Source organism: Canis lupus, chromosome 12 (genome assembly GCF_011100685.1).
Source record: "Canis lupus familiaris isolate Mischka breed German Shepherd chromosome 12, alternate assembly UU_Cfam_GSD_1.0, whole genome shotgun sequence".
Taxonomy (NCBI): Eukaryota; Metazoa; Chordata; class Mammalia; order Carnivora; family Canidae; genus Canis; species Canis lupus.
Window position 1 is genome coordinate 55791799 of NC_049233.1, and position 27927 is coordinate 55819725.

Below are 27927 nucleotides of genomic sequence, written 5' to 3' on the forward strand. Positions count from 1 at the left end.
TGCTAATTCCTTCACATCCACATTTATATTGTCTAGGAGATCTAGCTTAATGTAGGTGCTGCTAAGGACAATTCATATCAAATATGACTGGAGATATTAGGTGTACTTTACGTTGGTATGTCGGAAGCTTCCAAACTTAAATATTAAGTCACATTAATTAAACTCCATCATGTGCTCCATAACATGAATTGCTTTCTTGTTGATGGTATTTTCTAAATTATTGTACAGTTTTATTATTCATGACTTTGTGCTCCTGCTTTAGTTTTAAAAACTCTTACTGTCTTTAGCCCAGAGTTCTTCTTCCTTTCCTTCTTGAAAGAATTCTAGACTTAAACAAAAAAGGTTAAGATTATGTTCCGCCATTGTGTCCCTAATACAAAGATAATCTCCTCTGTATCCTGCTTTTGTGAAAATGGCTCTAACAAATTGCCAGTGTCTTACATGTGCAAACGACAGCTGTCTCCAAGATGAAAACTAATTGGGAAATAAAAATAAAATTGATGGGTTACAATCTTTCTTTTTCTTCTCTTCCTGACTGATAGACCTACCAGAGGAACAGGGAAAAGAGTCTTTTTTCTTTCTACATCGTTCTACTAGTGTCATATTGATTCTCTCTCAAGTACACCCTGTGGTCTCAGATGATCACATATTTTCTTACATTCTTCGTATTGATACAGCACCTTGACTCGTGGGTTGACACACACTGCTTGTGTTGTGGCGACACGGCTCATCGTTGATATTCCTGGAGTGTGCCAAGCTTCCAAGCATGAAATAAGTTTCACAATAGTGTTCTCATTCTTTGAAAAGTGGTTATTGTTCACCCCAAGTGCTACCTTAAGTCTCTGTTACTGTTGCTTAACATTGCTCTTGACCTCTACAACAATGCTCGAGTTCTCATGTGTCTCTGTTGGTGCAGGAAGAAAAGATTCCTCAGCCGAGCATCAAATTGTTCTACTGTTACACTATTTGTAAGAAGAAAGAAATGGATTATAAGGTGTCAGAAAGAATACAAGGTGACCTGCCCGTATACCTCTGCTTGGCTCTCTTTCTTACCTTTGTATTCTCTCGTGCCCCCCTCCCTCTGTTTCAGCTAGCCGTGAGGTGGTTGGAACACAACTGCCATTACCAGTACATGGATGAGCTCCTGCAGTATATCCGCTTCGGCCTGATGGACGTGGATACTCTCCATACAGTTGCCCTGTCCCACCCCCTGGTCCAGGCCAGTGAAACTGCAACGGCCCTTGTCAATGAGGCCCTGGAATACCACCAGAGCATCTATGCACAGCCCGTTTGGCAAACTCGCAGGACCAAACCGCGGTTCCAGTCAGACACTCTGTATATCATTGGCGGGAAAAAGCGTGAGGTCTGTAAAGTCAAGGAACTTCGGTACTTCAATCCCGTTGACCAGGAGAGTGCTCTCATAGCTGCCATTGCCAACTGGAGTGAGCTGGCTCCCATGCCTGTGGGAAGGAGCCACCACTGTGTGGCAGTCATGGGGGACTTTCTGTTTGTAGCAGGAGGAGAAGTTGAGCATGCTAGTGGCCGGACGTGTGCCGTGAGGACTGCCTGTCGCTATGACCCCCGCAGTAATTCCTGGGCCGAGATAGCACCCATGAAAAACTGCCGGGAGCATTTTGTGCTGGGGGCCATGGATGAGTACCTGTATGCGGTGGGGGGCAGGAATGAACTGCGCCAGGTGCTGCCCACCGTGGAGCGATACTGCCCCAAGAAGAACAAGTGGACTTTTGTGCAGTCCTTTGACCGATCGCTTTCATGTCATGCCGGATATGTGGCAGATGGCCTTCTTTGGATATCAGGTAGAACATGGCTCATGTGTTGGATTTGTCAAAAAGTACTTTCGCTGTGGCATGAATTTAAAAGTTGAGCTTCGGTAGTCGGGGCCATGTGTGACTGAACCCCTGACCCGAGGATGCCACCTCAGCCGCTGAGCATTCATTTCTTGGGCACCTGCTCTGTGGAGAGCAGTGTCACTGGAAGTAATCGACCTTGCGTGACCTTATTTTATTTTATTTTATTTTATTTTATTTTATTTTATTTTATTTATTTATTCATGAGAGACACAGAGAGAGAGCGGTAGAGACACAGGCAGAGGGAGAAGCAAGCCCCATGCAGGGACCCTGATGTGGGATTCGATCCCCTGACTCCAGGATCACATCCTGGGCCAAAGGCAGGCGCTAAATTGCTGAGCCACCCAGGCGTCCCCCTTTCATGACTTTCTGAGTGAGCAAAGTTTAAGGTGGAAATTAATGGCTCATCACAACCTTTTTCTTTTCTTTCTTTCTTTCTTTCTTTCTTTCTTTCTTTCTTTCTTTCTTACTTTCTTTTCTTTTTTTTTTAAGATTTTGTGTATTTATTCATGAGAGACACAGAGAGACAGAGACAGAGAGAGAGAGGCAGAGACACAGGCAGAGGGAGAAGCAGGCTCCATGCAGGGAGCACGACGTGGGATTCAATCCCGGGTCTCCAGGATCAGGCCCTGGGCTGAAGGCGGACACTCGACCACTGAGCCACCCAGGGATCCCCCATCACAACCTTTATCTACTAAACCTTCTGTTGTTTAGATTGTCAGTTTTTTGATACTCGTGGATTGTTTTGCACACCTTGTGGTTTCTCCAGATCTTCACTTTTTTTTTTTTTTTTTTTAAATCATTCTGGGCTGCTTGACTAGGAGAAGTCTCATCAAAGACAGGGCAGGCAGAGTAAAAACCCAGTAAATCCATTTTGATGGGTATAGCAATGGGCTCTGTGTATCCAGGTAGGAGCTGTGCTGTGCATGGAGGAAAGGGATCTCAGTTATTGGCTAAAATAATGCTTTTGTATTGTCTGTGGACTGTAGTTATACACAACAACCTAAGTTCCTTATTCTTGCTTACTCTCCTATTCTTACTGATTATTAGGGGGGTACTTATTATTTTAGTTTACATTTTCTTCAAATTTTTTAAAGCCCTTTGATGATGAATAAAGGAAACTAATATAATGAACTCCATGTACCAATGACCCAGTTCCAACAGTATTCCAGTCGTTACCAGTCTTGTTTCATCTGCACCACATACTCTGCGAACCCCTCATGGCTTCCTCTTCACTGGTACAGAAGGAGTCTATGAGGCATAACTTATCAACATCACATTATCAACCTGTATTTCTAACCCAATTCTTGAAAAGACCTAAACTGTTCTTTTGAAAGGGTTGCCTGTTGGGGAAGAAAGTTCCATCTTTTCTCAGTTGGAGGATACTCATTTTGTAACCCAGATGGAACTTGTTGAATTTCCATGTCAAGTACAAAGAGAAATAGGAAAATCAGATAACTTTAATTCTAAGAGTAACATTGAGATGTTTATACTTAGAAGACGCAATCAGGCTTTTTTTTTTTTTTTTAAGTCTGTACATCTTAATCCATTTCATGTATTTCACCCATCACCCTACCTGCCTCCCCACTGGCAAGCACCAATGTAATGTGTTACCTATATTTATAATTTTGTTTCTGATGTTTTTTATTTGCTTGTTCATTTGTTTTTTAGGTTCCACGCGTAAGTGAAATTATATGGTATTTGTCTTTTTCTAACTTATTTTACTTAGCATAATACCCTCTAGGTCCATCTATGTTGTTACGAGTGGCATGATCTCATTCTTTTTTATGGCTGAGTAATATTTCCATTCGTAGATCATGCTTCCATAATTTGGCTATTGAAAATAAGGCTGCAGTAAACATAGGGGTGCATAAATCTTTTTGATTTAGTGTTTCTTTATTCTTTGGATAAATACCAAGTAGCAAAATTACAGGATCATATGGTAATTTTTTTTTTTTCTTTAAGGAATCCCCAAACTGTTTTCCCATAGCGGCTACACCAGTTTGCATTCCCACAAACAGTGCATGAGTGTTTTTCTCGACATCCTCACCAATACTTGTTGTTTCTTTTGTTTTTGGTTTTAGCCATTTTGACAGGTATGAGGTACTATATCATTGTGATTGTGATTTGCGTTTTCCTGATGATGAGTGATGCTAAGCATCTTTTCATGTGTCTGTTGGCCATCTGTATGTCTTCTTTGGAGAAATGTCTGTTCATGTCTTCTGCTCATTTTTATTTATTTTTTTTTTTAAATTTTTATTTATTTATGATAGTCACACACACACAGAGAGAGAGAGACGCAGAGACACAGGCAGAGGGAGAAGCAGGCTCCATGCACCGGGAGCCCGACGTGGGATTCGATCCTGGGTCTCCAGGATTGCGCCCTGGGCCAAAGGCAGGCGCTAAACCGCTGCGCCACCCAGGGATCCCTTCTGCTCATTTTTAAATTGGATTATTTGGTTTTTGGTGTTGAGTTGTATAAGTTGTTTATACATTTTGGATACTAACCCTTTATCAGATATTTTCTTTGCAATATCTTCTCCCATTCATTAGATTGTCTTTTAGATTTATTGATTGTTTCCTTTGCTGGGCAGAAGCTTTTAATTTTGATGTAGTCCCAATAGTTCATTTTTGCTTGTGTCTCCCTTGCCTCAGGAGACATATCAAGAAAAAATGTTGTTACGATTGATGTCAGAGAAATCACTGCCTGTCCTCTCTTCTAGGATTTCTATGGTTTTAGGTCTCACATTTGGGTCCTTAATCCATGTTGAGTTTATTTTTATGTATGGTGTAAGAGAGCGGTCCAGTTTCATTCTTTTGCACGTTGCTGCCCAGTTTTCCCAACACCATTTGTTCAAGAGACTTTTTCCCATTACATATTCTTTATTACTTTATCAAAGATTAGGAAAATAATCTTTGATCATATAAATATGGGTTTAGCCTTGGGATCTCTATTCTATTCCATTGATCTTTGTTTCTGTTTTTGTGTCAGTACCATACTGTTTTGATTACTACGTCTTTGTAGTATATCTTGAAATCTGGGATTGTGATACCTCCAGTTTTGGTCTTCATTTTCAGGATTGCTTTTGCTATTCAGGACCTTTTGTGGTTCCATACAAATGTTGTTTATTATAGTTGTTGTTTATTATAGTTCTGCAAGAACTGCTATTAGTATTTTGATAGAGATTGCATTAAATCTGTAGATTGCTCTGGGTAGTATGGACATTTTAATGATATTTATTCTCTGAAATTCATGAGCATGGAGTATCTTTCCATTTGTGTCATCTTCAATTTGCTTCATTAGTTTTTTTTTTAAGATTTTATTTATTTATTTGAGAGAGAGAGCACGAGCAGGGAAGGGGAATTGGCAAAGAGGAAGAAGCAGACTCCCTGCTGAGCAGGGAGCCAGATGCAGTGCTCAATTCCAGGATCCCAGGATCATGACCTGAACCAAAGGCAGACACTTAACCAACTGAGCCACCCAGGTGCCCCTCCTTCTTCAGTGTTTTATAATTTTTAGAGTATCGGTCTTACCTTCTTGGTTAAATTTATTTGTAGGTATTTTATTCTTTTTGACACAATTCTGAATGGGATTGTTTTCTTAATTTCTCTTTCTGCTACTTACCATTGTATAGAAATTCAACATTTCTGTATATTGATTTTTTTTTATTTCTGTATTCATTGTATTGTATCCATCTGTTCATTGTATCTACTTCACTGTATTCATTTGTCAGAGTAGCTTTTTTTTTTTTTTTTTTTTTTTTTTGCTTGAATCTTTAGGATTTTCTGTATATGGTATAATGTCATCTGCAAAGTGAAATTTTTTTTTAAAGATTTTATTTATTTATTCATGAGAGACACAGAAAGAGAGGCAGGCAGAGACATAGGCAGAGGGAGAAGCAGGCTCCATGCAGGGAGCCTCATGCGGGACTCGATCCCAGGACCATGGGATCACACCCTGGGCCAGAGGCAAATGCTCAACTGCTGAGCCACCCAGGCATCCCTGCAAACTGAAATTTTTACTTCTTCCTTACAAATTTGGATGCATTTTTTTCTAGTCTGTTTGCTATGCCTAGGACTTCAGTGCTATATCAAATACAAGTAGTGAGAGTGGACATCCTTATCTTGTTCCTAATCTTAGAGGGAAAGCTCTCAGCTTTTTCTCTTTAAGTATGATGTTAGTTGTGGGTTTGTCATCTATGGCCTTTATTATGTTGAAATTATGTTCCACCTAGCCCTACTTCGTTGAGGGTTTTTTATCATGAATGTGACGTACTTTGTTAAATAGTTTTTCTGCATCTATGAAATGATGGTTTTTATTCTTTTTCTTGTTGATGTGATGTGTCACATTGATAGAATTGCAAATATTGAACCATTCCAGCAACCCAAGAATAAATCCCACTTGATTGTGGTGAATTATTTTTTAATGTTTATCTATTTTTTTAAAGATAGATTCATTCATTCATTCATTCATTTATTCGTGAGAGACACACACAGAGAGAAACACAGGCAGAGTGAAAAGCAGGCTCCATGCAGGGAGCCTGATGCAGGACTTGATCCCGGAACCATGGGATCACACCCTGGGCCAAAGGCAGATGCTCAACCACTGAGCCACCCAGGAGTCCCGGTGAATTATTTTTTAGTGTGCTATTAGATTTGGTGTGCTAATCTTTTGTTGAGAATGTTTGCATCTGTGTTTCATCAGAGATGCTGTCCTGAGGTTCTCTTTTTTTGTGGTGTCTTTATCTGGTTTTCATACAGGATAACACTGGCCTCATAGAATGAATTTGGAAGCTTCCTTTCTTCTTCTATTTTTTGGAATAGTTTGAGAAGAATACATGTTAACTCTTCCCTAAATGTTTGGTAGAATTCATCCGTGAAGCTATCTGGTCTGGACTTTTGTTTTGGGGAGTTTTCTGATTACTGACTCAGTTTCACTACTAGTAATCCATCTGTTCAAATATTCTATTTCTTCCTGATTCAGTTTTGGGAAGTTATATGATTTTGGAATTTAGCCAGTTCTTCTAGGTTGTCCAATTTGTTGGCCTATAATTTTTCACAATGTTCTCTTATAATCCTTTATATTTCTGTGGTGTTGTTATTTCTCCTCTTCCATTTTTGGATTTGAGTCCTCTCTCTCTCCTATTTTTTTCTTTTCTCTCTCTCTCTCTCTCTTTTTGATAAGTCTGGTTAAAGATTTGATCATTACAAAGAACCAGCTGCTGGTTTTGTTGATCTATTCTATTGAGGATTTTTTGCTTTGTTTTTAGTTCCTATTTCATTTATCTCTGCTCTAGTTTGTGTTATTTCCTTCCTTCTACTGGTTTTGGGTTTTGGTTAGTCCTCTTTTTCAGCTCCTTTAGGTACAAGTTTAAGATTGTTTATTTGAGATTTTTCTTGCTTCTTGAGATAAGCCTGTATGCTGTAAAGATCCCTCTTAGAACAACTTTTGCTGTAACCCAAAGATTTTGGACCATTGTGTTATAATTTTCATTTGTCTCCAAGTATTTTTTTATTTCCTCTTCGATGTCTCAGGTGACCTGTTTATTGTTTAGCATCATGTTATTTAACCTCCATGTATTTGTGTTCTTTACAGGTTTTTTTCTTGATTGATTTCTAGTTTCATATTGTTGTGACCAGGAAAGATGCATGGTATGACTTCAGTCTTTTTGAATTTGTTGCGACTTCTTTTGTGGCCTAATGTGTGGTCTATTGTAGAGGATATTCCATGTGTACTAGGAAGGAATGTGTATTCTGCTGTTTTATGATGGAATATTCTGAATGTATCTCTTAGGTCCATCTGGTCCAATGTTCATTCAAAGCCAGTGTTTCCTTTTGATTTTATGTTTGGTTTACCTATCCATTAATATAAGCATGGGACTTACTACTTAGTATTACTATAAAGTTCCCTACTATTTTGTATTACTATTGATTACTTCCTTTATGTTTGTTATTAGCTGCTTTAAGTATTTAGGTGCTCCCCTGTAGGATGCATAAATATTTACAATTGTTATATCTTCTTGTTGAATTGTTCCCCTTATGATTATATAGTGTCCTTGTGTCTCATTATGGTCTTTTTTGAAAGTCTATTTTGTTTGATATAAGTATTGCTACCCTGGCTTTCTTTTTTACTTCTATTTGCATGATAAATGCTTTTCCATCCCTTTACTTTCAATCTGCATGTGTCTTTAAATCTGAAATGACTCTCTTGTAGGCTGCATACTGATGGGTCTTGCTTTTTTATCAATTCTGTCACTCTGTGTCTTTTGGTGTTTAGTGCAATAATTGATAGGCATGTCCTTACTGCCATTCCGTTACTTGTTTTATGGTTGTGCTTATAGTTCTTCTCTATTCCTATCTTCTCTTGCCCTCTTCTCTCTCATGGTTTGTTGACTTTCTTTTTTTAATTTTTTTAAAAGAATTTATTTATTCATAAGAGACAGAGGAGAGACGAGGGGGGGTGGGCAGAGACACAGACAGAGGGAAAAGCAGGCTCCATGTAGGGAGCCTGACGTGGACTCGATCCAGGGTCTCTAGGATCACCCCGCAGGCTGAAGACGGTGCTAAATCACTGAGCCAACCGGGCTGCCCGGTTTGTTGACTTTCTTTAGTGAAATGCATGGATTCTTTCTCTTTGTTTTTTGCATAACTCTTATGGTTTTTATTTGTGGTTACCACTAGGTGTGTATATATAACATGCATATAGCAGTCTATATTAAGTTGATGGTCACTTAAGTTTGAATGTATTTTTTTACCTACCCCTCCACATTTTCACACACACACGCACACACACACACACACACACACACACACACAAATATATCATGGCACTTCTTTTTGACCTGCAAATTTTGTGCTAAAAAAATCACCTGATAGCTCTGGGGTTTCCCTGTATGTAACTGTTTTATCTTGCTGCTTTTAAAATTCTCTGATTTGGAGCAGCCCGGGTGGCTCAATGGTTTAGTGCTGCCTTCAGCCCAGGGCCTGATCCTGGAGACCTGGGATTGAGTCCCACCTCAGGCTCCATGCATGGAGCCCTCCTTCTCCCTCTGCCTGTGTCTCTGCCTCTCTCTCTCTCTGTGTCTCATGAATAAATAAAATCTTTAAAAAAAGTAAAATAAAATTCTCTGTTTATCACTACTTTTTGCCATTTTAAGTACTATGTGTCTTGGTGTGTACCTCTTTGGGTTGAATTTGTTGGGGGCTCTCTGTGGCTTCTGGAACTGGATTTGTTTCCCCATATGTGGGAAATTTTCAGTTATTATTTCTTCAAATAAATTCTCTGTCCCCTTTTCTCCCTCTTCTCCTTCTGGGATCCCTATAATTCTAATATTATTATGCATGATGGTGTCACTTAGTTCCCTAAGTCTATTTTCATTTTTTATTATTTTTTTCTTTCCTGTTCAGCTTGATTGCTCTCCATTACCCAGTACTTTAGGTCACTGATCCATTCTTCTTCTTCCTGTAGTGTGCTATGTATTCCATCTAGTATACATTTAATTTCAGTTATTGAGTCCTTTATCTCTGATGGGTTCTTTTTACTGTTACTATCTTTTTGTTAAGGGTCTCACTGAAATCCTCTTTTCTTTCCTCCAGTTAAGTGAGTATCTTTATGACCAATACTTTAAATTCTTTATCAGGCTTATTATTTATCTCTGTTTTGTTTATATTTTTTGCTGTGATTTTGTCCTGTTATTTCATTTTGAACATATTCCTCTGTCTCCTCATTTTGTGTAACTCTCTGTGTCTGTTTCTATGTGTAGGGAAAATAAGCTACATCTTTTGCTCTTGAAAATAATGGCCTTATGAAGAACAGGTCCTAGAGTTCCTTGCAGTGCAATGTCCCCTATTCACCAAAACCTGGTACTTTAGGGATGTTTTGAATGCATGTTGTGTATGTCCTGCTGTTGTCACTTATCTACAATGGCCCTCTTTGTCTATTGTGGTCAGGATTTGATACTTGCATTATTAGTAGCTAGTGTGGGACCACCTTAGAATTAAGTTGAGCCAGACCAGGCATTTGCCAGAGATGAAGTATCACTGAACTTTTGGAGAATGTGGGGTGGGGTGTGTGGTGCCAGCAAGGTTTGTGTTGATAGGCGAGACCTATAGCTGCCTCAACCAAGGCAGGCCAGGATGGAGGAAGTGGGCATAGAGAAACATTCAGGGGCAGGTCAAGTGGTGTTAGCAAGGTTTATGTGGTTCTGCTGTGGAAGGGGATCTGGAGCTGAGGCCTGGCTGGTGGGGGCACGTCTGCAAGATGACATGGGATGGGTACTTTTAAGTTATGTGGAGGATGTTGGCACTGTGCTGGGCCCAGCAGGAGATCAATGTATCTAGGCTGGGGATGGGGGAGGGAAATTGTGCTCCCAAACTATTTTGTTCCTGAAAAGTCCCCCAATTATCCCTGTCCCTCCAGCATGCACTCTGAGAGTAGTTAACAATTTTTTCTCCTGTGTACCCCGAGGTGTTTCTCAAACTGCTGCTTCTATGCTGAATCTATGTGGGACTCTTTGTTGTGCTGTATCTTTAATAGTGGGGAATCAGTTACCTCTCACCCTCCCACCCCATGAGCCTAGTGATTTTTTTAAGTTCCAGGTTTTAAAACCCCTGATTATAAGATCTTGTGAATTTTGTCCCCTCTGCTTTTCAAAGCCAAATGATATAGGGATTCATTTTCTCTGTGTAGGCTTCCTGGTATGAGAGTCCTTTCTTTTCCCTCTGTGTGCTATGGAGTCCCTTCCTTCTATTGATGTTCCTGTAGGTCCATTTAGTTCTTGACTATGTCTGTGCCCTTCCTATCCTCTTTGATGTAGCCTCTTCTCTACATTTAGCTGTGTAGAGTCTGTTCTGCCATCTTTAGGTCATTGTTTTGGGTTATTTGCACTGAAGTGGTTGTTACCTAGTTGTAGCTGTAGGACAAGGTGAGCTTAGGTTCCTTCTACTCTGTCACCTTCTTCAGAAGTCCTGATCATACAGTTTTTACTTATGGTTTTGTTATTGTGATGTATCATGTTGATTGATTTGTGAATATTGAACTATCCTTGCATCCCAGGAATAAATCCCACTTTATTAGAGTGAATGATCCCAATATATTGTTAGATTTATTTTGCTAATCTTTTGTTTGAAGAATTTTGCATTTGTGTTCACTGGGGATATTGGCCTATGGTTTTCTTTTTCTTTTTCTTTTCTTTTTTTTTTTTTTTGTAGTGTCTTCATCTGGTATTGGTATCAGGGTAATGCTGGCCTCACAGAATGAATTTGGAAGCTTCCCTTCCTCTTCTATTTTTTGGAATAGTCTGAAAACAATTAGTATTAACTCTTTAAATGTTGGGTAGAATTCACCTGTGTAGCTGTCTGGTCTTGGGCTTTTGTTTGTTGGGAATTTTTGATAACCAATTCAATTTTGTTACTAGTAATTTGTCTGTTTGGATTTTCTGTTTATTTCTGGATTCTATGTTTTGGAAGATTATATGTTTCTAGGAATTTATCTGTATTTTCTGGTTGTTCAACTTGTAGACATGAAATTTTTCATAGATGGAGCACATGAGTGACTCAGTTGGTTAAGCCTCCAACTTTTGGTTTTGGCTTAGGTCATGATTTTAAGACTGTGAGATTGAGCCCTGCATCAATCTCAGTGCTCAGTGTGGAGCCTATTTGGGATTCTTTCTCTCTTCTTCTCCCTTCTCCCTGCCATTCCCCTTGTGCACAATCTCTCTCTCTCAAATAAATAAATAAATAGAATCTTAAATTTTTTTCTAGTTATTTGTTGCAATCCTTTGTATTTTGGTGATATTGGTTGTTACTTCTCTACCTTCATTTCTGATTTTGTTTGAGTCCTCTTATCTTCTGTATGAGTCAGTCTAAAGGTTTATTGGTTTATCTTTTCAATGAACCATCTCTTGGTTCCACTGATCTTGTCTATTGTTATTTTAGTCTCTGTTTCAGTTACATGCACTCTGAACTGTATTGTTTCCTTCCTTCTACTAACCTTGGGCTTTGTTCTTATTTTTCTAGTTTTCTTTTTTTTTAAGATTTATTTTATTCGAGAGAGAGAGAGAGAGAGAGAGAGAGGCAGAGACACAGGCAGAGGGAGAAGCATGCTCCATGCAGGGAGCCGGACGTGGGACTCGATTCCGGTCTCCAAGATCATGCCCTGGGCTGAAGGCGGAGCTAAACCGCTGAGTCACCTGGGCAGCCCTTTTTCTAGTTTTTTTAGGTGTAAGATTATTTGAAATAATTTTGCTACTTGAGGTACACCTGTATCACTACAAACTTTCCTCTTAGATCTGCTTTTGCTGTGCCAAAAGGTTTTTGACCCTTGTGTTGTCATTTTCATTTGTATCCATGTAATATTTCATTTTCTCTTTGATTTCTTCACTGACCTATTTTTTTTTTGTTGTTGTTGTTCATTTAGTAGCATGTTGTTTGTGTTTCTGTTTTTTCCATTTTTTCTTCTAATTGATTTCTAGTTTTACTGTTTTGGTCAGAAAAGGTGCTTGATATAGTTTTAATCCTCTTAAATGTATAGAGACTTGTTTTGTTGCCTAACATGTGATCTCTCCTGGAGAATGCTCCATGTGCAATTGAAAAGATTTTATATTCTGCTGCTTTTGGTTGGAATGTTTTGTATATCTGTTAAGTCCATCTGATCTAATGTGTCATTGAAGACACTGTTCCCTTATTGATTTTCTGTCTGGATGATTTATCCATTGATATAAGTGAGAGAAGCAAACACCTTTAAGTAAATCTTGAAGACTTCTCAGCTTTCTCCAATAATCTTTTCTAGTTGTTTAACATCTGCTCTGACAAAATTCTCCCTTGCATTTGAATTAAATTCATTTGTATTCTGCCCATTTTTCCTTCCACTGTCCTCAATAGTCAGGGAGACAGCGGTAGTCTTGGCTTTACAGGACAATGCCTCAGTTATTGGCAATTCATTGATTTTCATTAGAGAAAGATAGCTCATGTCAGGTTTTAAGTGCTCTATAATTAATGAATGAAGTTAAGAATTGGATTAACGAAGAAGATAAATGAGATGGATCCAATAATTGCTGGTCTTATATACCAAAAACATTAGATATGAGTGTGAACATTAGTATATGTAGATATCTTTAGATAAAAACTTCATTTATCTTTTAAGTATATATTTCAATATTTAAGAAAATAACCACCTTGACTATATCTTGTTGGCTTTGCTGAAGAAATTTCAAACTTGGCTACAAATAAGCCTTTGCTAATAGAAGGAACAGATATGTGCTTGACTTGGAAACAAAACAATGATGGATTAATGAAATCAATGTAATTTATATTTTCTTCCAACTTATATTCCTTCCATTGACTCATTTAGTTTTCATATGTTGTTAATGGATTCCTAAATTTTGCATTGCATTTCTAAGTTATATATGAATTTCTCACAAATATTTTAAAAAATATTTCCTGTTTTCTTAGCTTTTAAAAACTAGTTTTTAAAAAAATACTGCAGTTTCCCATACATATTCTTAAAGGTTTGAAATATTTAACATCTTCTTTAGTGAGGCCTTAGTAAAACACAGAAACTCATCCTAGACTGGCTAAATCTATCATCCTGGTATCAAGCTGATTTCTCTTTCAATATGAGTCTGTATGTTTCCTTTTCCATTTTATTAAATGTATCAACTTATTATAGATCTTATTGCTCTATCACTTTGTTTTTCCCCCACTGTGAAAGGAAATACATTTCCTTTGTTCTTCTTTTGCACTAATGTATGCTGCCTGTGTTAACCATACTTAATGAAAACAATCACAATTTTCTCAGGTTTGTTTCTCCCTACTGTGTACTTGAGATGAAAAACTCACTTCCCTACTTCCCTGTGTATAGTACAATACCTTTAATTGGAAAGAAAAGGAAATCACCAGTGACATTTCTAATACCATCAGTTGTCTGCCTCTTTCCTCAGCACCAGCTTATAATAAATCAATTGTGAATCTAACCATGGATGGGGAAAGGTACTAGATTTGCTAACAGCCCCCTTAAAAAAAAACAAAGCAAGTATATGTCACCCTATCACTGATTTAGAAGTGTTACCCAGATTTATTGTTGCAAATAAAAATGTTTGAGGCTATTCCTTATCCTTTATCAAATAATCAAGTATTTCCAATTTAATTGATGAGGGGATCAGGTCATTGGCATACTTCTGGTAGTTTGCAAGCTTTGCCTGAGGTGAAGAAGTAAGGATTTTAGAATGTGGATTTTAGGAGCTTATTTCTGTTCCATAAAACACAAAATGAATGTCTCTTTAGAGATTCAATATTTCTGGCATGTTCACTGGCTCTGCATACTCCCTCCCCTTTCTCTGTCCATTTTGGGGTCAGGACACCTTGAAACCTGTCCATGGTTTTTAAAATGAAACAAGCAGAGATGAATTCAGAAAATCAGGCTGTATGGATATGCCCATTAGCATTTAATTTAAGATGTTAGAGATAGTCAAATTTTACAGGCTCCTGTAGCATTTGACACTGTGACCCAATTCACAAATGCTCTACATCATTTCTACTTGAAATTCACAATACTGAAGCAAAAGAAGCATTAAATATTCTGTCGTTGTGCTTTAAAAGGTATGCCTTCCATTGTGAGGTATTGTTTGTGAACTACTAAAAAGATCCCTTTTTTTGTGAGTGAAAATTAATCCTGAGCTCGTCTTGCAGAACAACTTACCTTTTCATTTTTGTCAAATGGCACCAAGATAATGGGAAGCTAACCACAAAATTAGTGCTTTAAAACTATAAACATAAGACAAATGCTACTATATTTATTCAAAAGTGGTATTTAGTGCTTTCCTGATTCTCTTGGTGAATGCTACATCCTTACTTAGTCTTGTGCTGGTTCATAGATAAAAAGATTAATTCAGCAAACACACTTCCTACCCTCTAGGAGCTGACAATCAAAGAACTCTTCAGATATTTCATTAATGAAAGAACATTTGTTAATGCTTCTTTAACTCCCTAGAGGATATGTTTATTTTCATCTTGATTAAATTTATATGAAGCTTGCATTGCCCCATTTAAAATAACTTTAATTTTTTCAAACCTACTAAAGGGACTTTGGCTTTTCTAGTATTCATTAAAATTAGAACAATGTAAATTTCATAAACATTTTTTAAATGCTATAGCTTTAGCTTTTCTCTAGGTTTGTAAATAATACTTTACTTGTATCTAAAAAGTCACATACAAAATATTGGTAATTAATATGGGGGTGCAGTAAAGGCTGGCTTATGGTATCCTGAGGTCACAGGGCATGTGGGACTTGCTCTGCTTCTCACTGGCCAGGAGATGCTGAGCAACTTTCCTATCCTCCCTTAGTCTTCTTCCAGGCTAGTGTGGACTGACAAAGGAGAGTAAGACCTACATCCTGAATTGGGACTCACAGTGTGGTAGAGGGAACAGACTCTTCAACAAATGATTATGGTATTCTGGGTGATAGATATGAGGATCGAAGTCTTTTCTCAGGGACAGAAGTGGTGTAAAGCAAGGAGGACTTAATGCGGGTTTCACGAAGGTTCATAGCACCTTCATCCTAACTTGGCCTTAGGTCCACTGGCTGCTTCCCATTTACTCATTAACCCTTCCCTTTCCTTGTGAGTGGGCTTCATGGTCCAAATATTTCAATAGTTCTCCTGCCATCTAGCAAGCACTGGCTCTGGACCAACCCAGTGGTCCACTTTATCTGTGCCTATGCCAAGACAGCTAAATCCTGTCAACTGGAAGAGGCCAGTTGACAGGAGGGCTTGGTGTGGGATCTGCTCAGCTCTCCGAGTCCTCTTTGTGCCCTACACTAGTGTCCTTCCATCCTCGCTACCCCTGCCCCCCTCAGCTCCTCCTCAGCCACCCTTCACTGCCTGGAACTTCCTCAAAACCCTCACCCCTCAGACTCAGAGACAGGACCTTTTCTTCTATTTTTTGGAGCAAATATCTGAGAGGAGGGTCTCACAGCAGATCAGATGAGATGAGATGAGGCAGAGGAGAGTGAGAGGAGACAGATGGGCAAGAGGTAGATGGAAAGAGACCAACGCGGAAGGTTGGGAGCTAGTAGGGAGGAGGGTGCAGAGGAGGGGTCTGAGGAATAAGCCTGAGAATGTGGGATGGGCAAGGTCAGAGGAGGAGTGTTAAATCAAAACCAAAATGGAAAGGGCATGGTGAGAGGTGCCCAGTACTGCTGGGACATCACGGTCCAGAATATTCATTTTCTCTGTAATTTTCAATCAGGAACCCCTTGGTAACTTTAGTGAAAGTAGCTTTAGGGGAATGGAAGAAAGTAGAAGCAAGAATGTGGTAGCTTGGGGCATGGAAGGAAAATGACGAAGTAGAAAGTGCAAGTATAGGTCAGAAGCTGGGATACCATCTCAATTTGGTTTCCTAAGTTGGAGTTTACCCGACAACTTTCTGATTCTTATGCTCCACCTACCTACCAGGAGAGGATGTGCTGTTTTGTTTTTAGGTACACACATACTTTTTTCAGAAAAAAGAATAGGAAGGAAAGAAAAAGATGGGAGTTTGGCTGAGAGAAGAGAGAGTAGCTATCGGGAGAAATCCAGAGTCAAAGGAGGGAACTTTTTTTAAAGGATGCAAGTGCATTAAGCATACTGGTAGATAAAGGAAAGGAGAGAGCAAAATTGAAGGTGAAGGGAAGGGGTCATTCTTTTGTTGGTAAAGTCTAAGCGTATCCTCTAGGAATGGTGCAAAGTCCATGGGACACTATGATGACAATAGGCACAGGATCTCAAACAGGCAGGAGGGATTTGGACAGGAGAAGGGGAGACCCCTCAAGCTCTAATCTTGGAAGATGAGGGACAACTCTAGGTGTGGACCTAGAGAAGCTCCCACATGAGGGTCAGGAACCTGAGGAGGTTCCTTGTTGATGGAATCAAGTGAGAAACAGGGTTGTCTGTTGAAGTTGTGCTATGTCAGGACCATGTAGAGGGTCTAAGGGAGGTGGCCTTCCAGGGCAGGGGTGGAGGTGGGGGGCAGGGGTTGGTAAAAAAGCCTGCAGAGGGAACTGACATGTTTTTAAAAATTAAGTGTCAGGAGATCCCTGGGTGGCACAGCGGTTTGGCGCCTGCCTTTGGCCCAGGGCGTGATCCTGGAGACCCGGGATCGAATCCCACGTCGGGCTCCCGGTGTATGGAGCCTGCTTCTCCCTCTGCCTGTGTCTCTGCCCCTCTCTCTCTCTCTCTCTCTCTCTCTCTGTGTGAGTATCGTAAATTTAAGAATAAATAAATAAATAAATAAATAAATAAATAAATAAATAAATAAAAATTAAGTGTCAGAGCTCTTATTAAGGTTGGAAACAGCAAAATGATGGTGACCCAGTTTGTACATTTCTGTTTTTTTTTTTTTGTATACTCACTAAAGAATGGAGAGGGCCGATCCTTGGATTCACTCAAGATGGAAGGTTTTTAGGCTGTGAATAGTCCAAAGGATCCTATTGGAAGGGTTCAGCTTGTTGGGTTAGGTGAGTGTCAAGGACTTAAGGTTTGCTTGAGGGAGAACAAATGTGTGTCTCAAGTAAGTACATGAGAGAGTATCTGTCTGTCGCCCCTGCGGGCAGCTACCATATGAGGAAGCCACCGGCCTGCTGGAGGTTTGGAGCTTGAAGATGTGGTATGTCCACTTAAAAGTTCTTAGTGACCTGCTATCCCCTTAAGAATGAAATTTCTTCTTCATTGCTTTAGACTCTTACAACCCTCTCCAGCCTTTTCTTTTCTTTTCACTTCTCCCCCAGCCTTTACTCTTCCCCATCTGAAAAAGACAAAAACAAAACCACCATAGTATTGCAGTGAGATGAAACCAAACAGAAATGACCATCCACAATGCTTTTGAAGGAGCCAAATGGCTAACTAAGTATATAAACATTAAAATAAAAGAGCTAAATGGCTTTCAAGCCATCACCTTCAGTCTCCAAAATAATTAACAGAGGTTTCATCCTAAATGGACTTCCCTTTATTCTGGAGAAGTAGCACTTTGTTTACCCTCCCATTGCTGCTCAGGAGATGAGGCTTAAAGATGTTAAATAATTTTGATAGATCACACAGCTGGTATTTGACAAAGTCAGAATTTGATCTCTGTGTCTCTGGTTTTTGAAAACCATGCTTTCCCCATAAAACCGTACAATCCAGTTGTTTATCGCTACAATAAAGGTCTCAAAAACAGATGCTTACATTGTAAAAAGAATTCCCGAATGACATGACTGAAAGTCAAAGATATACTGAAGAATTGTCATTCCTGGAGACTTGTTTAGATCAACGATCACTTGATTATCTTTAATTGTTTGACCACTTTCTCAGGGCACAAGAGATGAGCCACAAAATAGACATTCTCTCCTTTTTGTGGAGAGAACAGTCTTTGTTTAGGTGATCCATTTGTGTCTGACCAGATGGATCTAAAAAAAGGTAGAATAAAGAGGGAGCTGAATTACTTTACCTAAAAATATGGGAAATATGTCATTTTTTTATTTCTAAGAGGAGAGAAAGCTAAAGCTGCATCATGGAAATGGGAAGTGGTGAAAGAATTTGATGGCAGGAGGGAGATTAAAGACTCAACAAGAATACAGCAAGCCAGGACACTAGAGACAGGTAGAGGTGACCTTGAGAGCTTAACTCTGCTTGGAACGTGCAGAAATCTTTGGAGGCAAGATTTCACCTTTCTATAGAATGAGGAATGGGAGTTGGAATTTCATTGAGATTTTTAAAGGGCAGATGACATCTGCATTGTGGTGGATTTTATCTTCATTTATCATCGCACTTATCTTAAATAACACATGGTGCATTATTTACATGTTTTGCATCACAAGTTTGTATCTGTTCTCTCTAGGTGACGTAAACATAATTTACAAATTTATATTTTCAAGTGCATCACCCTTTCTTTATAGGTATTTTGTAAATTTGAGACTTTTCTTTACGGATTTTGAGTCTATTAATTACCCATCCATTTGTGTGGTTTCCTCAAGTGTGACAGAAATAATATGGATAGTAGTTTTAATTTGATGCATGGATTAAGTATGCTCCTATTCAAGATGCTAATTCAGTAGAAAGATTCTTTTACCGTTTTTGTAGTGTTATGAACACTAAAAATACGGACAGTCTACTGTGTAAAACTAGGTAATATAAAAGTTTATCTTTCATTGTAAATTTTATTTATTGTAAATATTCCCATGGTGTCCCTTTTATTAAGGACTAGTAATGAGTTTGGCTTTTTTAAAAAAATGACTAATGTGAACTCACACCCAATGCCAGTCATTCATTTGGTAATTAGACAAAAAGTGTGAAGTTTTAGTTTTTTGAGAATCAGAGCTTATTTAGAGAGGCGAAGCTTTAAACTATTAAAGAAAAAAAGCCTTTGATACCTTATAGACCAGCCAGCAATCTCATTCTTAGAAAAAAAAAATACTAAAAAAAAAGTTAAAAAAAAATACTACTACTTTCAGACAAAATTCATTCCTTAATTCAATATTCTATACTTCATTATATTTTCAATATTCCATATATACTCATTTGTACTTTTTATGGAAATGATAAGAAACTCCCATAAATAAACTACTGCCGCACTGTAGTGAACTTCCTCTGTGTGTGGGTTGCCTTTAAGCTGTGCGCTCTGAATCCAAAACCTGTGGGAGAGATAGTGTCATCTCCAGTTTGCATAAAAGGAACCTGAGCCTGGCTGTGTTAAATTCTCTCACAAAGATGGTCCTAAAGGAACCTGTGCGGGGTGATGCCCCAGCCCGTCCTGAGACTCTGCCCCTGGACCAGCCTAACGCTGGACCCTGCAGGCTCCAGGAGAGCTGCAGAGAACTTGAGATGGTTTTCCGCAGTCCTCAGTTGGCAGAGTTCCAGCCTGCAGTGTCTTCCCTGAGAGCGCGGACACGTTCAGTTCTGTGCACTCCACTCCGTCCTTCTAAGGGTACAAGTGCTGTATCATGTACTGCAGGTTTCTACTAAACAGTGTAGTATAGAGGACTCTGTATCAACAGATGTACTTTCTCTCCTCGGAGGAAAAAAATAGATAGAGCCCCTGACTTGACTTACCCTGACCAATATACATTGAGAGCTGTTTTCCTAAACCCAGTATTATGTAGACATTGTCAGTATCGACCAGTTGCTGCTTTTGAGCACAGTGAGTTTGGGAGTCAGTGACTTGCAGTAGTGGAGACAAAAATCGCTTGTTTGGCAACCACCTGTCATCCTTTCTTCGGTTCGCGTTCATCCATTTGTCACCACGTTTTGTGAAGAGCTGAACAGGGAAGCTTAAGAAAAATGCTTTACTCTGTCTTGATGATAGAAAGCATTTCTCATTGCTGGTAGCATGGTGGTAACTTTTCATTCCTTCTGGCAGTTTTTAAAGACTTATTTGACTTTGGGGGAACCTGCAGTATATCTTTAAGTCACAGTTCAAAAGTATAAGACAGGGTTGTTCATTTTCAATTTTGGCTGAAAAGTCAACTTGGACTGTGGCACTTCAAAGTTAGGGAAAACTTGGCTTTAAAAATGGATGCTGATACGAGATGGCATATTTAATGACAAATGTATCTATAGAAAGCTGTTAAGATGCAGATTATCCCCCCCTGGGGTGGGGGAGGGAGATCAAAACTGCCAATCTATGAAATGTACTCGATAGAGGGAGGCATAGAATCTATCTTTGCAAGTGCTTTGATTGCAGGGGACAGTATAGCAGCATGTGGCATCATAACCCAGAGCAGGCAAATCAGCTTGATGACTTTCAAAGCCAGGAATACTGCTGCAGGCAAGGGTACTCCAGTCTAGGAGAAATTAAAACATATAGAGACTGTTATTAATTCCATATCTATTTTTGTATAGTCAAATCTGTATGCAAATCCTTAGCATCTCATTTCAGCAGATTAATCTAAAAGTGAAGAGTGTTATGTGAAGAGAATGTAATGATAAAGCTCTGCAAATAACACTGCTAAAGAAATGTGGGCCACAAAGTTGGATGCTTTTTTGAAATTTATTTTTTGTATTGAGAACAAATGGTTTTTATTTATATGATCATTTGTAAATTATTTCAAAGGAGGAAAGCAATAAAACCAATTTCTAAGGTTCTCCCTTGCAATCCTGACTTGGCAAAAGTTACAACACTAGGTTTTTAGGCACCTCCTGTGGTTTAACATTCCAGAAGTAATCAACCAAATAACTAACTAGGATTTTTATTTTTACTTTCACCTAGTAACCCAGTATCTCATTTTTAAACATTGTCATGTGAGTGAAAATTTGTATGTAAGGGTAAGGAATCTAATTACTGCGTGCTGATTAAGGAGGGTGGGAAACTATTACAAATGCAACTGTAGAAGAGAGTAAATAATAAGTCTGAAGAGCATGAAGATAAATTGTGTGCCCTGCCTAGGAGAGAGGTTGTAATAGCTACATTCTAATCCATTGGTTGTACATTTAATCTATAATGGGCAGAGCCTGATACATATAGTAGTGTAAATATTTTCAAATAGTGTCATAAACAGATAGTTTACTGCAGTAGATATTAATTCTGTCCCATATTTCTAAAACAAGGAGAGAAACTGTCAAAGTTTTGAAATAATGGGTGGGAGCTTTACCCTCTGCTCCCTCTCATTTGGAGAAATGATTATAGGTGAGCTGGACATTAATCTGGTGGTTATGGCCCAGATCAAAAGCACTTGGCAATCATTTTAACCCTGAAGACTTGTGAGGTCTCAATAGATTTGATTATTCTTATGTAGTTATGCTAAGAAAGAATGATTGGACATTCAATTTTTAATCAGATAAGAAAAGGAAGGTTGGGAGGAAAAAGCAAACATACCTCTGTGTTTATTTGGACATACATTTTGACTCTATGTAGGCATTTCAGCCTCTGCTTGCTTAAGTGTATTTTCTTTTCCTTTGATTTTATTTTAAAATGAGACATTCAATAAGAAATGCAGAGAAGACTCTTTGAGGGCAGGAAGCTCGTTTCTCTCTGTTCTTTGTGAATTTACTCTGCAGATAAAGCTTTCATTGATCTTAAAAGTAGTTGCAGGCTTCAGAGAGAATTTAAAAAAAAGCCCTCCAGTTAATAAAAGCCATAGTCAATTAATATGAAAGATATGATCTCCTTATTGGGGTTGAATGAGAGAGTAATGATTGGCCTGGACAGGTTCCCTTTCCCTTTATGTATCCATTAGTATTGATTGGTTATTCAGCTCAGTTGAGGATTGTGCACAAATCCTCTGGATTCTCATTGACTTAATTCCTGGCCACAGAGTTGATGGTAGTGACTTATTCTAAGGACTGAACCGTCAAAGCAAAAATTATACTGGGCAAAGTTAAGCAGGCAGGGAAGACTTTGTTCAAGACTATTGCAATAGGGGAGGGAGACCAGAATGCAGTCTGATATCAACTCCTCTGAAGAATAAGAGGTAGGAGGGTTTCAAAACACTGATCTTGGGATGCCTGGGTGGGTCAGCAGTTGAGCTTCTGCCTTGGGTTCAGGGTGTGATCCCAGGTCCAGGGATCAAGTCCCTCATTGGTCTCCTTGCAGGGAGCCTGCTTTTCCCTCTACCTATGTCTCTGCCTCTCTCTGTGTGTCTCTCATGAATAAATAAAATCTTAAAAAAAACAACACTGAACTTTATGAGAAAAATACTGAAGGAGCTTTGGAGGAAGGTTGATCAATGTGATGTATTGAGCATATTCAGCTCCCTCTGATTTTGTAAATGTTTTTCACTGTAATTAGGCCATTTGTGTTTGCTGACTGGCACCCATCAGAGTGAGGCTCCCACCCTCCTGCATAGAAACTGGGAGATAGGAACATCATCTTCCTTGATGATTATATTTCAATGGGATGGCTCCTAGGTCTTTGAGGAAGTTATTCCCAGGTTGTACAACTTGCAAGAAGCTTCTTAAGTGATTTGTATCTCGCGGAGGTGGAGAAAGCATTTACAGGGTTTCTAAAGTTAAGTCCTTTAAGATAAGGGATGTCAGGGGCCTAGAGATTGAAAGATAAAGTAAAGTTGAGTCAAACTGAGAAAAATGTTAAGGCTGTTTTGGTCATTATTGTAACAGTATACACTTTTTGAATTCAAAAAATTTCAATAGAAAAGACTTTTAGTCTGGTTCAGTTTGAGATCTTTATTGCAAAATTAGCTGCTTCTTTGTGATACTTATGAAAATGTTGCTCATTTTATTTTATTTTATTTATTTTTTTTTTATGTTGCTCATTTTAAATGAGCATCTAGAACTATATAAAAAGCACTATTTCTACACTTGATCTTAGCCAAAAGGCCGAGAAGCGATTAAAAAGCACTATTTCTAAGGAGATTTGGGGGGGGGGGAACGTTCTCATATTCTTGCTATTTTCTTACCTAACATTTAATATCTCCTAGTGTGATTTTCTTATAGTCCTGTTTTATATGGTTTTTAGTTTTCCTATTTGGTGGTAAAAATTAAAGTAGAATCAGTAATTTCTGGGTTTTATAGGGTTCACTGCACACCACAAATGTGAAAGGAAGCATGAGGACAGATAAGAGAAACTTTGTTAGAAATGTGATGATTTTTTAGTGGTTCTTGATTAAGCAGAAGGTCTTGAGTCTTGGATCTAAGCAGTTGTCAGGAGGCTTTAGAAAAGTTGATAACAATACCGACTGTGTGCAGTGCTCTAGATGTGTGCTGTCCAATATGGTCACCCATAGTCACATGTGCCTTATTAGAGCACTTGAAATGTGGATAATCTGGTTTGAGATGTGCTGTGTCAAATATATATTGGATTTTCAAGACAATATGTAAAAAAGAGAATATAAGGTACCTCCATAATTTTTATATTAATTTCACACTGAAATAATAATATTTGGCCTATGTTGAGTAAAATAAAATTTATATTAAGTTTACTTTCAATATTTCTTTTCAGTTTTTAATGTGGCTACTGGAAAATTTAAATTTGCATACGTGACTCACATTGATGGCTCCCATTATGTTCTGGCTCTGGCTCTAGATTTCTTTTGATAAGTCATGTCTTTTCTTAGATATAGTTCCTCCAAAGAGTTATCAAGATATCACTGTGTTTGTGTACAGAAGGTTAGAGCTGTAAAATTGCCAGTTTAGCTAAGGACAAGAATTTTCCATATAATTCTGTCCTGGGCATAAATTTCATAGAGACTTGTCCATGTGTGTTTTGTTCCTTCCATACTTTGCCCCTCATTCTGGCCATGCAGAGCAGCTTGCCAGAATTGGGACCTCTTGGTAATCTCAGCATACTTGTTGCTTGCTCTCAATTGAATTGCTTCTGAAATGTTTCTTGAAAATGAAACTGCTTCAACAATAAGCTTCTTAATTATGTCATGGGTTCACCACGAGGGTATACAAACAGATCCTCAGCAGTAGCTAATTTTCCTTTAATTGTATCTCATTCTTACGTTGGAATATCCTATTTCGTATTCATGAAAGCTCTAACACATGTTAATCCATTCCAGGTGGGGTAACTAACACAGCACAATATCAGAACAGACTAATGGTATATGAACCGAACCAGGTAAGAATCGTATAAGAAAAACTCATTACCTTAATTAAAATGAATTTTAAAAGATTTCCACAGTCATTAGTGGTTGAAATGCCAAGTCTATACACACACACACATACATCCTAAACTTATATAGAGAAAAGGAAGCATCTGGATCAACTGCCTTTTGGTTGCCTCTTTTTTCCTCTCACAAAATTTTAGTTCCCTTAGCTTTATGCTATACACTGTGCTTAACTCCTTCAGAGTTTTGGATGATGTAGAAAAAAGGGGAGATATGTTGATGAGGTCAATGCCCTTTATTTCCATTATCTCAAGGGGCTGTTCATAGTCAGAGGCATCCAGAGAAAGGATTTTGATTGACCTGTTGTATGTCCTTTTAGAAGATTATCATTTCAAGAGGGGAACATGCTTACTGTTTCATGACTGCCAAATAAAATAATAACTTTTACTTAACTCAGTGTAGCCAAAATGTCTTAGCTCATTATCTGGGACAAGTCTGAAGTATCTGGAAAGTGTGAGGATGTATTTTGTCTAACAGCTGGTGCCTGAACTAGTAGCATTTTGATGACATCTGGCCCTTCTTCTGCTCACTTGCCATTGACCCTCAATGAGTCTTTTGTCCCCAAAAGAAGAACTAATTTTGTTCTCTTTTCCTTCTACCACAGTATCTGTGGCCTTGGCAAATGTTTTCAGAATTTCACCATTTCTATGATTTTGGTAATATAAATATTTTTCATGATGGTGGCAGTATTCCAAAATGATTTGATATGGAGATTTAATATCCGTCAGCTGGAGATAATGGAACATGGAACAACAGGTTGGCTTTGGCAGCCTGGGTCAGGATTGGCCACCAACTGTGTGTCCTGAATGACCTCAGTCGATTTGGTGTCTTTTTATTTCAACATGATTTGATTCTGAATTTAACGAAGGTGTTTCTCTCTTTGCAAGTGTGTTTCCTGATGTCATTAGAAGCTGTAGATTTCAGAGACCACATGTCCATGGGCCAGATGTCTCAAGAGGGATCATTAATTGCAGTTGCTTGAGTTCGGTGCACACGTGGTTAAAGAGGAAGAAGGTGTTAACATTTCTCAAATGAGTTCTGTTTCATGTTTGTACACACATGCTCTTTTTAAAAATTCTACTGGCATATTGTTTACGGTGGGTACTGGCAAACATCACATCTGCTTGCATCTTGTTCAGAATCTCAATAACTCTATCATTCAGCCCTGGTGCTTATTTCTCTTCTAGGCCTTTGTGGAGAGTCGATAATGCCTGCCATCTGCCACAGAGCACATCGCTACCTGCCAACAGGCAGGCTGGGGTGACCTCTGCTTCCCCACTACTGATTAGTATTCACACGCTAGCTTATTAGGAATGACCCCACTAGGCCTCTCTGTTTCTTTGCCTTTGCAGTGGTTGGCGGCTCACCTGGCAGGCACGGCAGTGAAGGAAGCTAAAGATATAATCAGGGGATGCAGGCAGGCTTTACAAACCAGATGGCGTCCACAGTCCTGTGGCAGGGGACTGGACTGCTAATGCAAACGCTGATTCCTAATACCGGGATGGGTTGCCTCATAGAAAGCACCCAAGGAAGGCATCATCAGAGTTTTGAGTTAAATCCACTCATGTGAAATGTATTGAATATATTTCTTCATAGAATTATCTGAAAGAAAGGTTTGCTATTTTATTAAAAAAGACATTTGATTGGAACAAGATTCTTCCAACATGTTTAAAAAGGGGGGGAGCAGATATATGCAAGCCTTTTCAAACTGGACAAACCACTCTTTTTAAAGTCTTATCTTTAAAAGAGAAATTAGAAATGAGCTAGTAGATAGGCCTTTAGTGAATGGACCAATGTTTATGTAAACTTTTTAAAAACTTATTCCTTTACAGCTTTGTGAACTGGTGAAGTTCTATGTATTAGAAACATCGGATGATCTATCAAAATCCAAATTTTTCTTGACAAAAGCAATCTGGGTTCTTCCTGTAGGTTAGTGTTTATGTACAAAGGAAATAGTTAGGTTTACTTACCTGTCCATTACTAAAGATTTAAAATTAAGGTCATATTTGATTTTCATCTAATTTTGCGTTTTACATTAGATTTTAGAAAGGAGCCATATTTAAAAGGAATTAAGCATGTCTTTCTCATTACTGAGAATGACCAGAAACCAAATAGTGGACCTTTCATCATTCCTGAAGTTGTATAAAATTTGGCCTTCTACCAAAAGAAACCTATGCCTAGAAATAACTTTCCCAGTTTGGTAGGAGATGTGATTATAAATGCATTAAAATGGGCTAATACTAAGACAGCATGGGACTTTGTTGTGAAACCAGATCTTTGCTCTTCCATTGATCTTGGGAGGTTAATTTTGGAAAGAACAGCAAGGTTATCCCAGCCCTAGTTTATGTAGAGGCCTTGGGTAGCCAGTGATTATTATCACAATAATTTTTAAAGTGTATATTTATTATGTGTCACTCTTATAAATATTTTATGAATTTGATCTTCATAACAAGCTTGTCAGGTAAGGGAGGACTCTCCCCACTTTACAGATGAGGAAACAGGCACAAAGAGGTTAAATAAATTGCTCAAGGTCACACAAAGGTTATAAACTCAGACATTCTGGCTTCAGGGCCTTTTTTTTTAAGATTTTTTTTTTTTTTTTTTTTTAAATTCATGAGATACATAGGCAGAGGGGCTTCCCTGTGGGGAGCCTGATGAGGGACTCAATCCCAGGACTCCGGATCATGACCTGAGCCCAAGGCAGGTGCTCAACCACTGAGCCACCCAGGGCCCCAAGAGCCTGTTTCTTACATCATTATACCTAGCCATGTGCTTTCACTCTTAAGCAATTTGCATGAGTACATTCTCTCTATTGGGTGAGAGAACCATCATGAAAATTTCTACATTCTCATGTGCTTCCCTTATAAAATGCAAATGCCCTGTAAAATGCAACCCAGACAAGAGGAAATGCCTTTGTAAGTTGCAAAATAAAGTTGGAATATTTGGTTCTTCTGTAGTTGTTCTCAGGTAACAAAGCCATACCTTTCAAAATATGTAAACATCATTCCAGTAGAACGTGATGGACAAACTAGAGTCCCAGCTACTAAGGAGGCACTGCTGTTTTCTGCTGTGGAGCTCTCCTATTAACAGAATTCACCTGCATTTCTTTTCAGAATAAATGGATAAGCCGTAGTCCCATGCTGCAGAGAAGGGTCTACCATTCCATGGCTGCTGTTCAAAGAAAGCTTTATGTTCTTGGAGGCAATGACTTGGACTATAATAATGACCGGATCCTTGTGCGGCATATAGATTCTTATAACATCGACACTGACCAGTGGACGCGTTGTAATTTCAACCTTTTGACCGGCAAGTACCTTTGACTAAGTCAATCAGGAAGAGAAGAGATTCAACAAGTTGCCACACTTGTTTTCTTATACGTCTTCACAGCATCTCTAAATACAAGTGCATGGTGGGAGAATAACTTTCTCATATTAACCAGAAAGGTGCATATTATTTGTCTCACAAAATGTGACTCTCAGATGATCA

General features: G+C 38.6%; 1 protein-coding gene and 1 pseudogene across 12 annotated transcripts in view; one reads left to right on the forward strand and one right to left on the reverse strand.

Moving 5' to 3' along the window:
• The window catches only part of KLHL32 (kelch like family member 32), a 230991-nt gene that overhangs the window by 180149 nt on the left and 22915 nt on the right, over positions 1–27927 (forward strand). For 7 of the 12 annotated variants that reach the window (XM_038554767.1, XM_038554771.1, XM_038554773.1 and 4 more), the window contains 3 exons: positions 1091–1817; positions 24334–24392; positions 27555–27747. In XM_038554767.1, the coding sequence (XP_038410695.1) occupies positions 1091–1817; positions 24334–24392; positions 27555–27747 (979 nt within the window). Of the gene's footprint in view, positions 1–1090; positions 1818–24333; positions 24393–27554; positions 27748–27927 lie in introns of those variants that run through there. The other 5 variants (XM_038554774.1, XR_005368042.1, XM_038554777.1 and 2 more) reach the window with 5 other exon arrangements.
• LOC119876903 lies at positions 23061–23161 on the reverse strand (annotated as a pseudogene).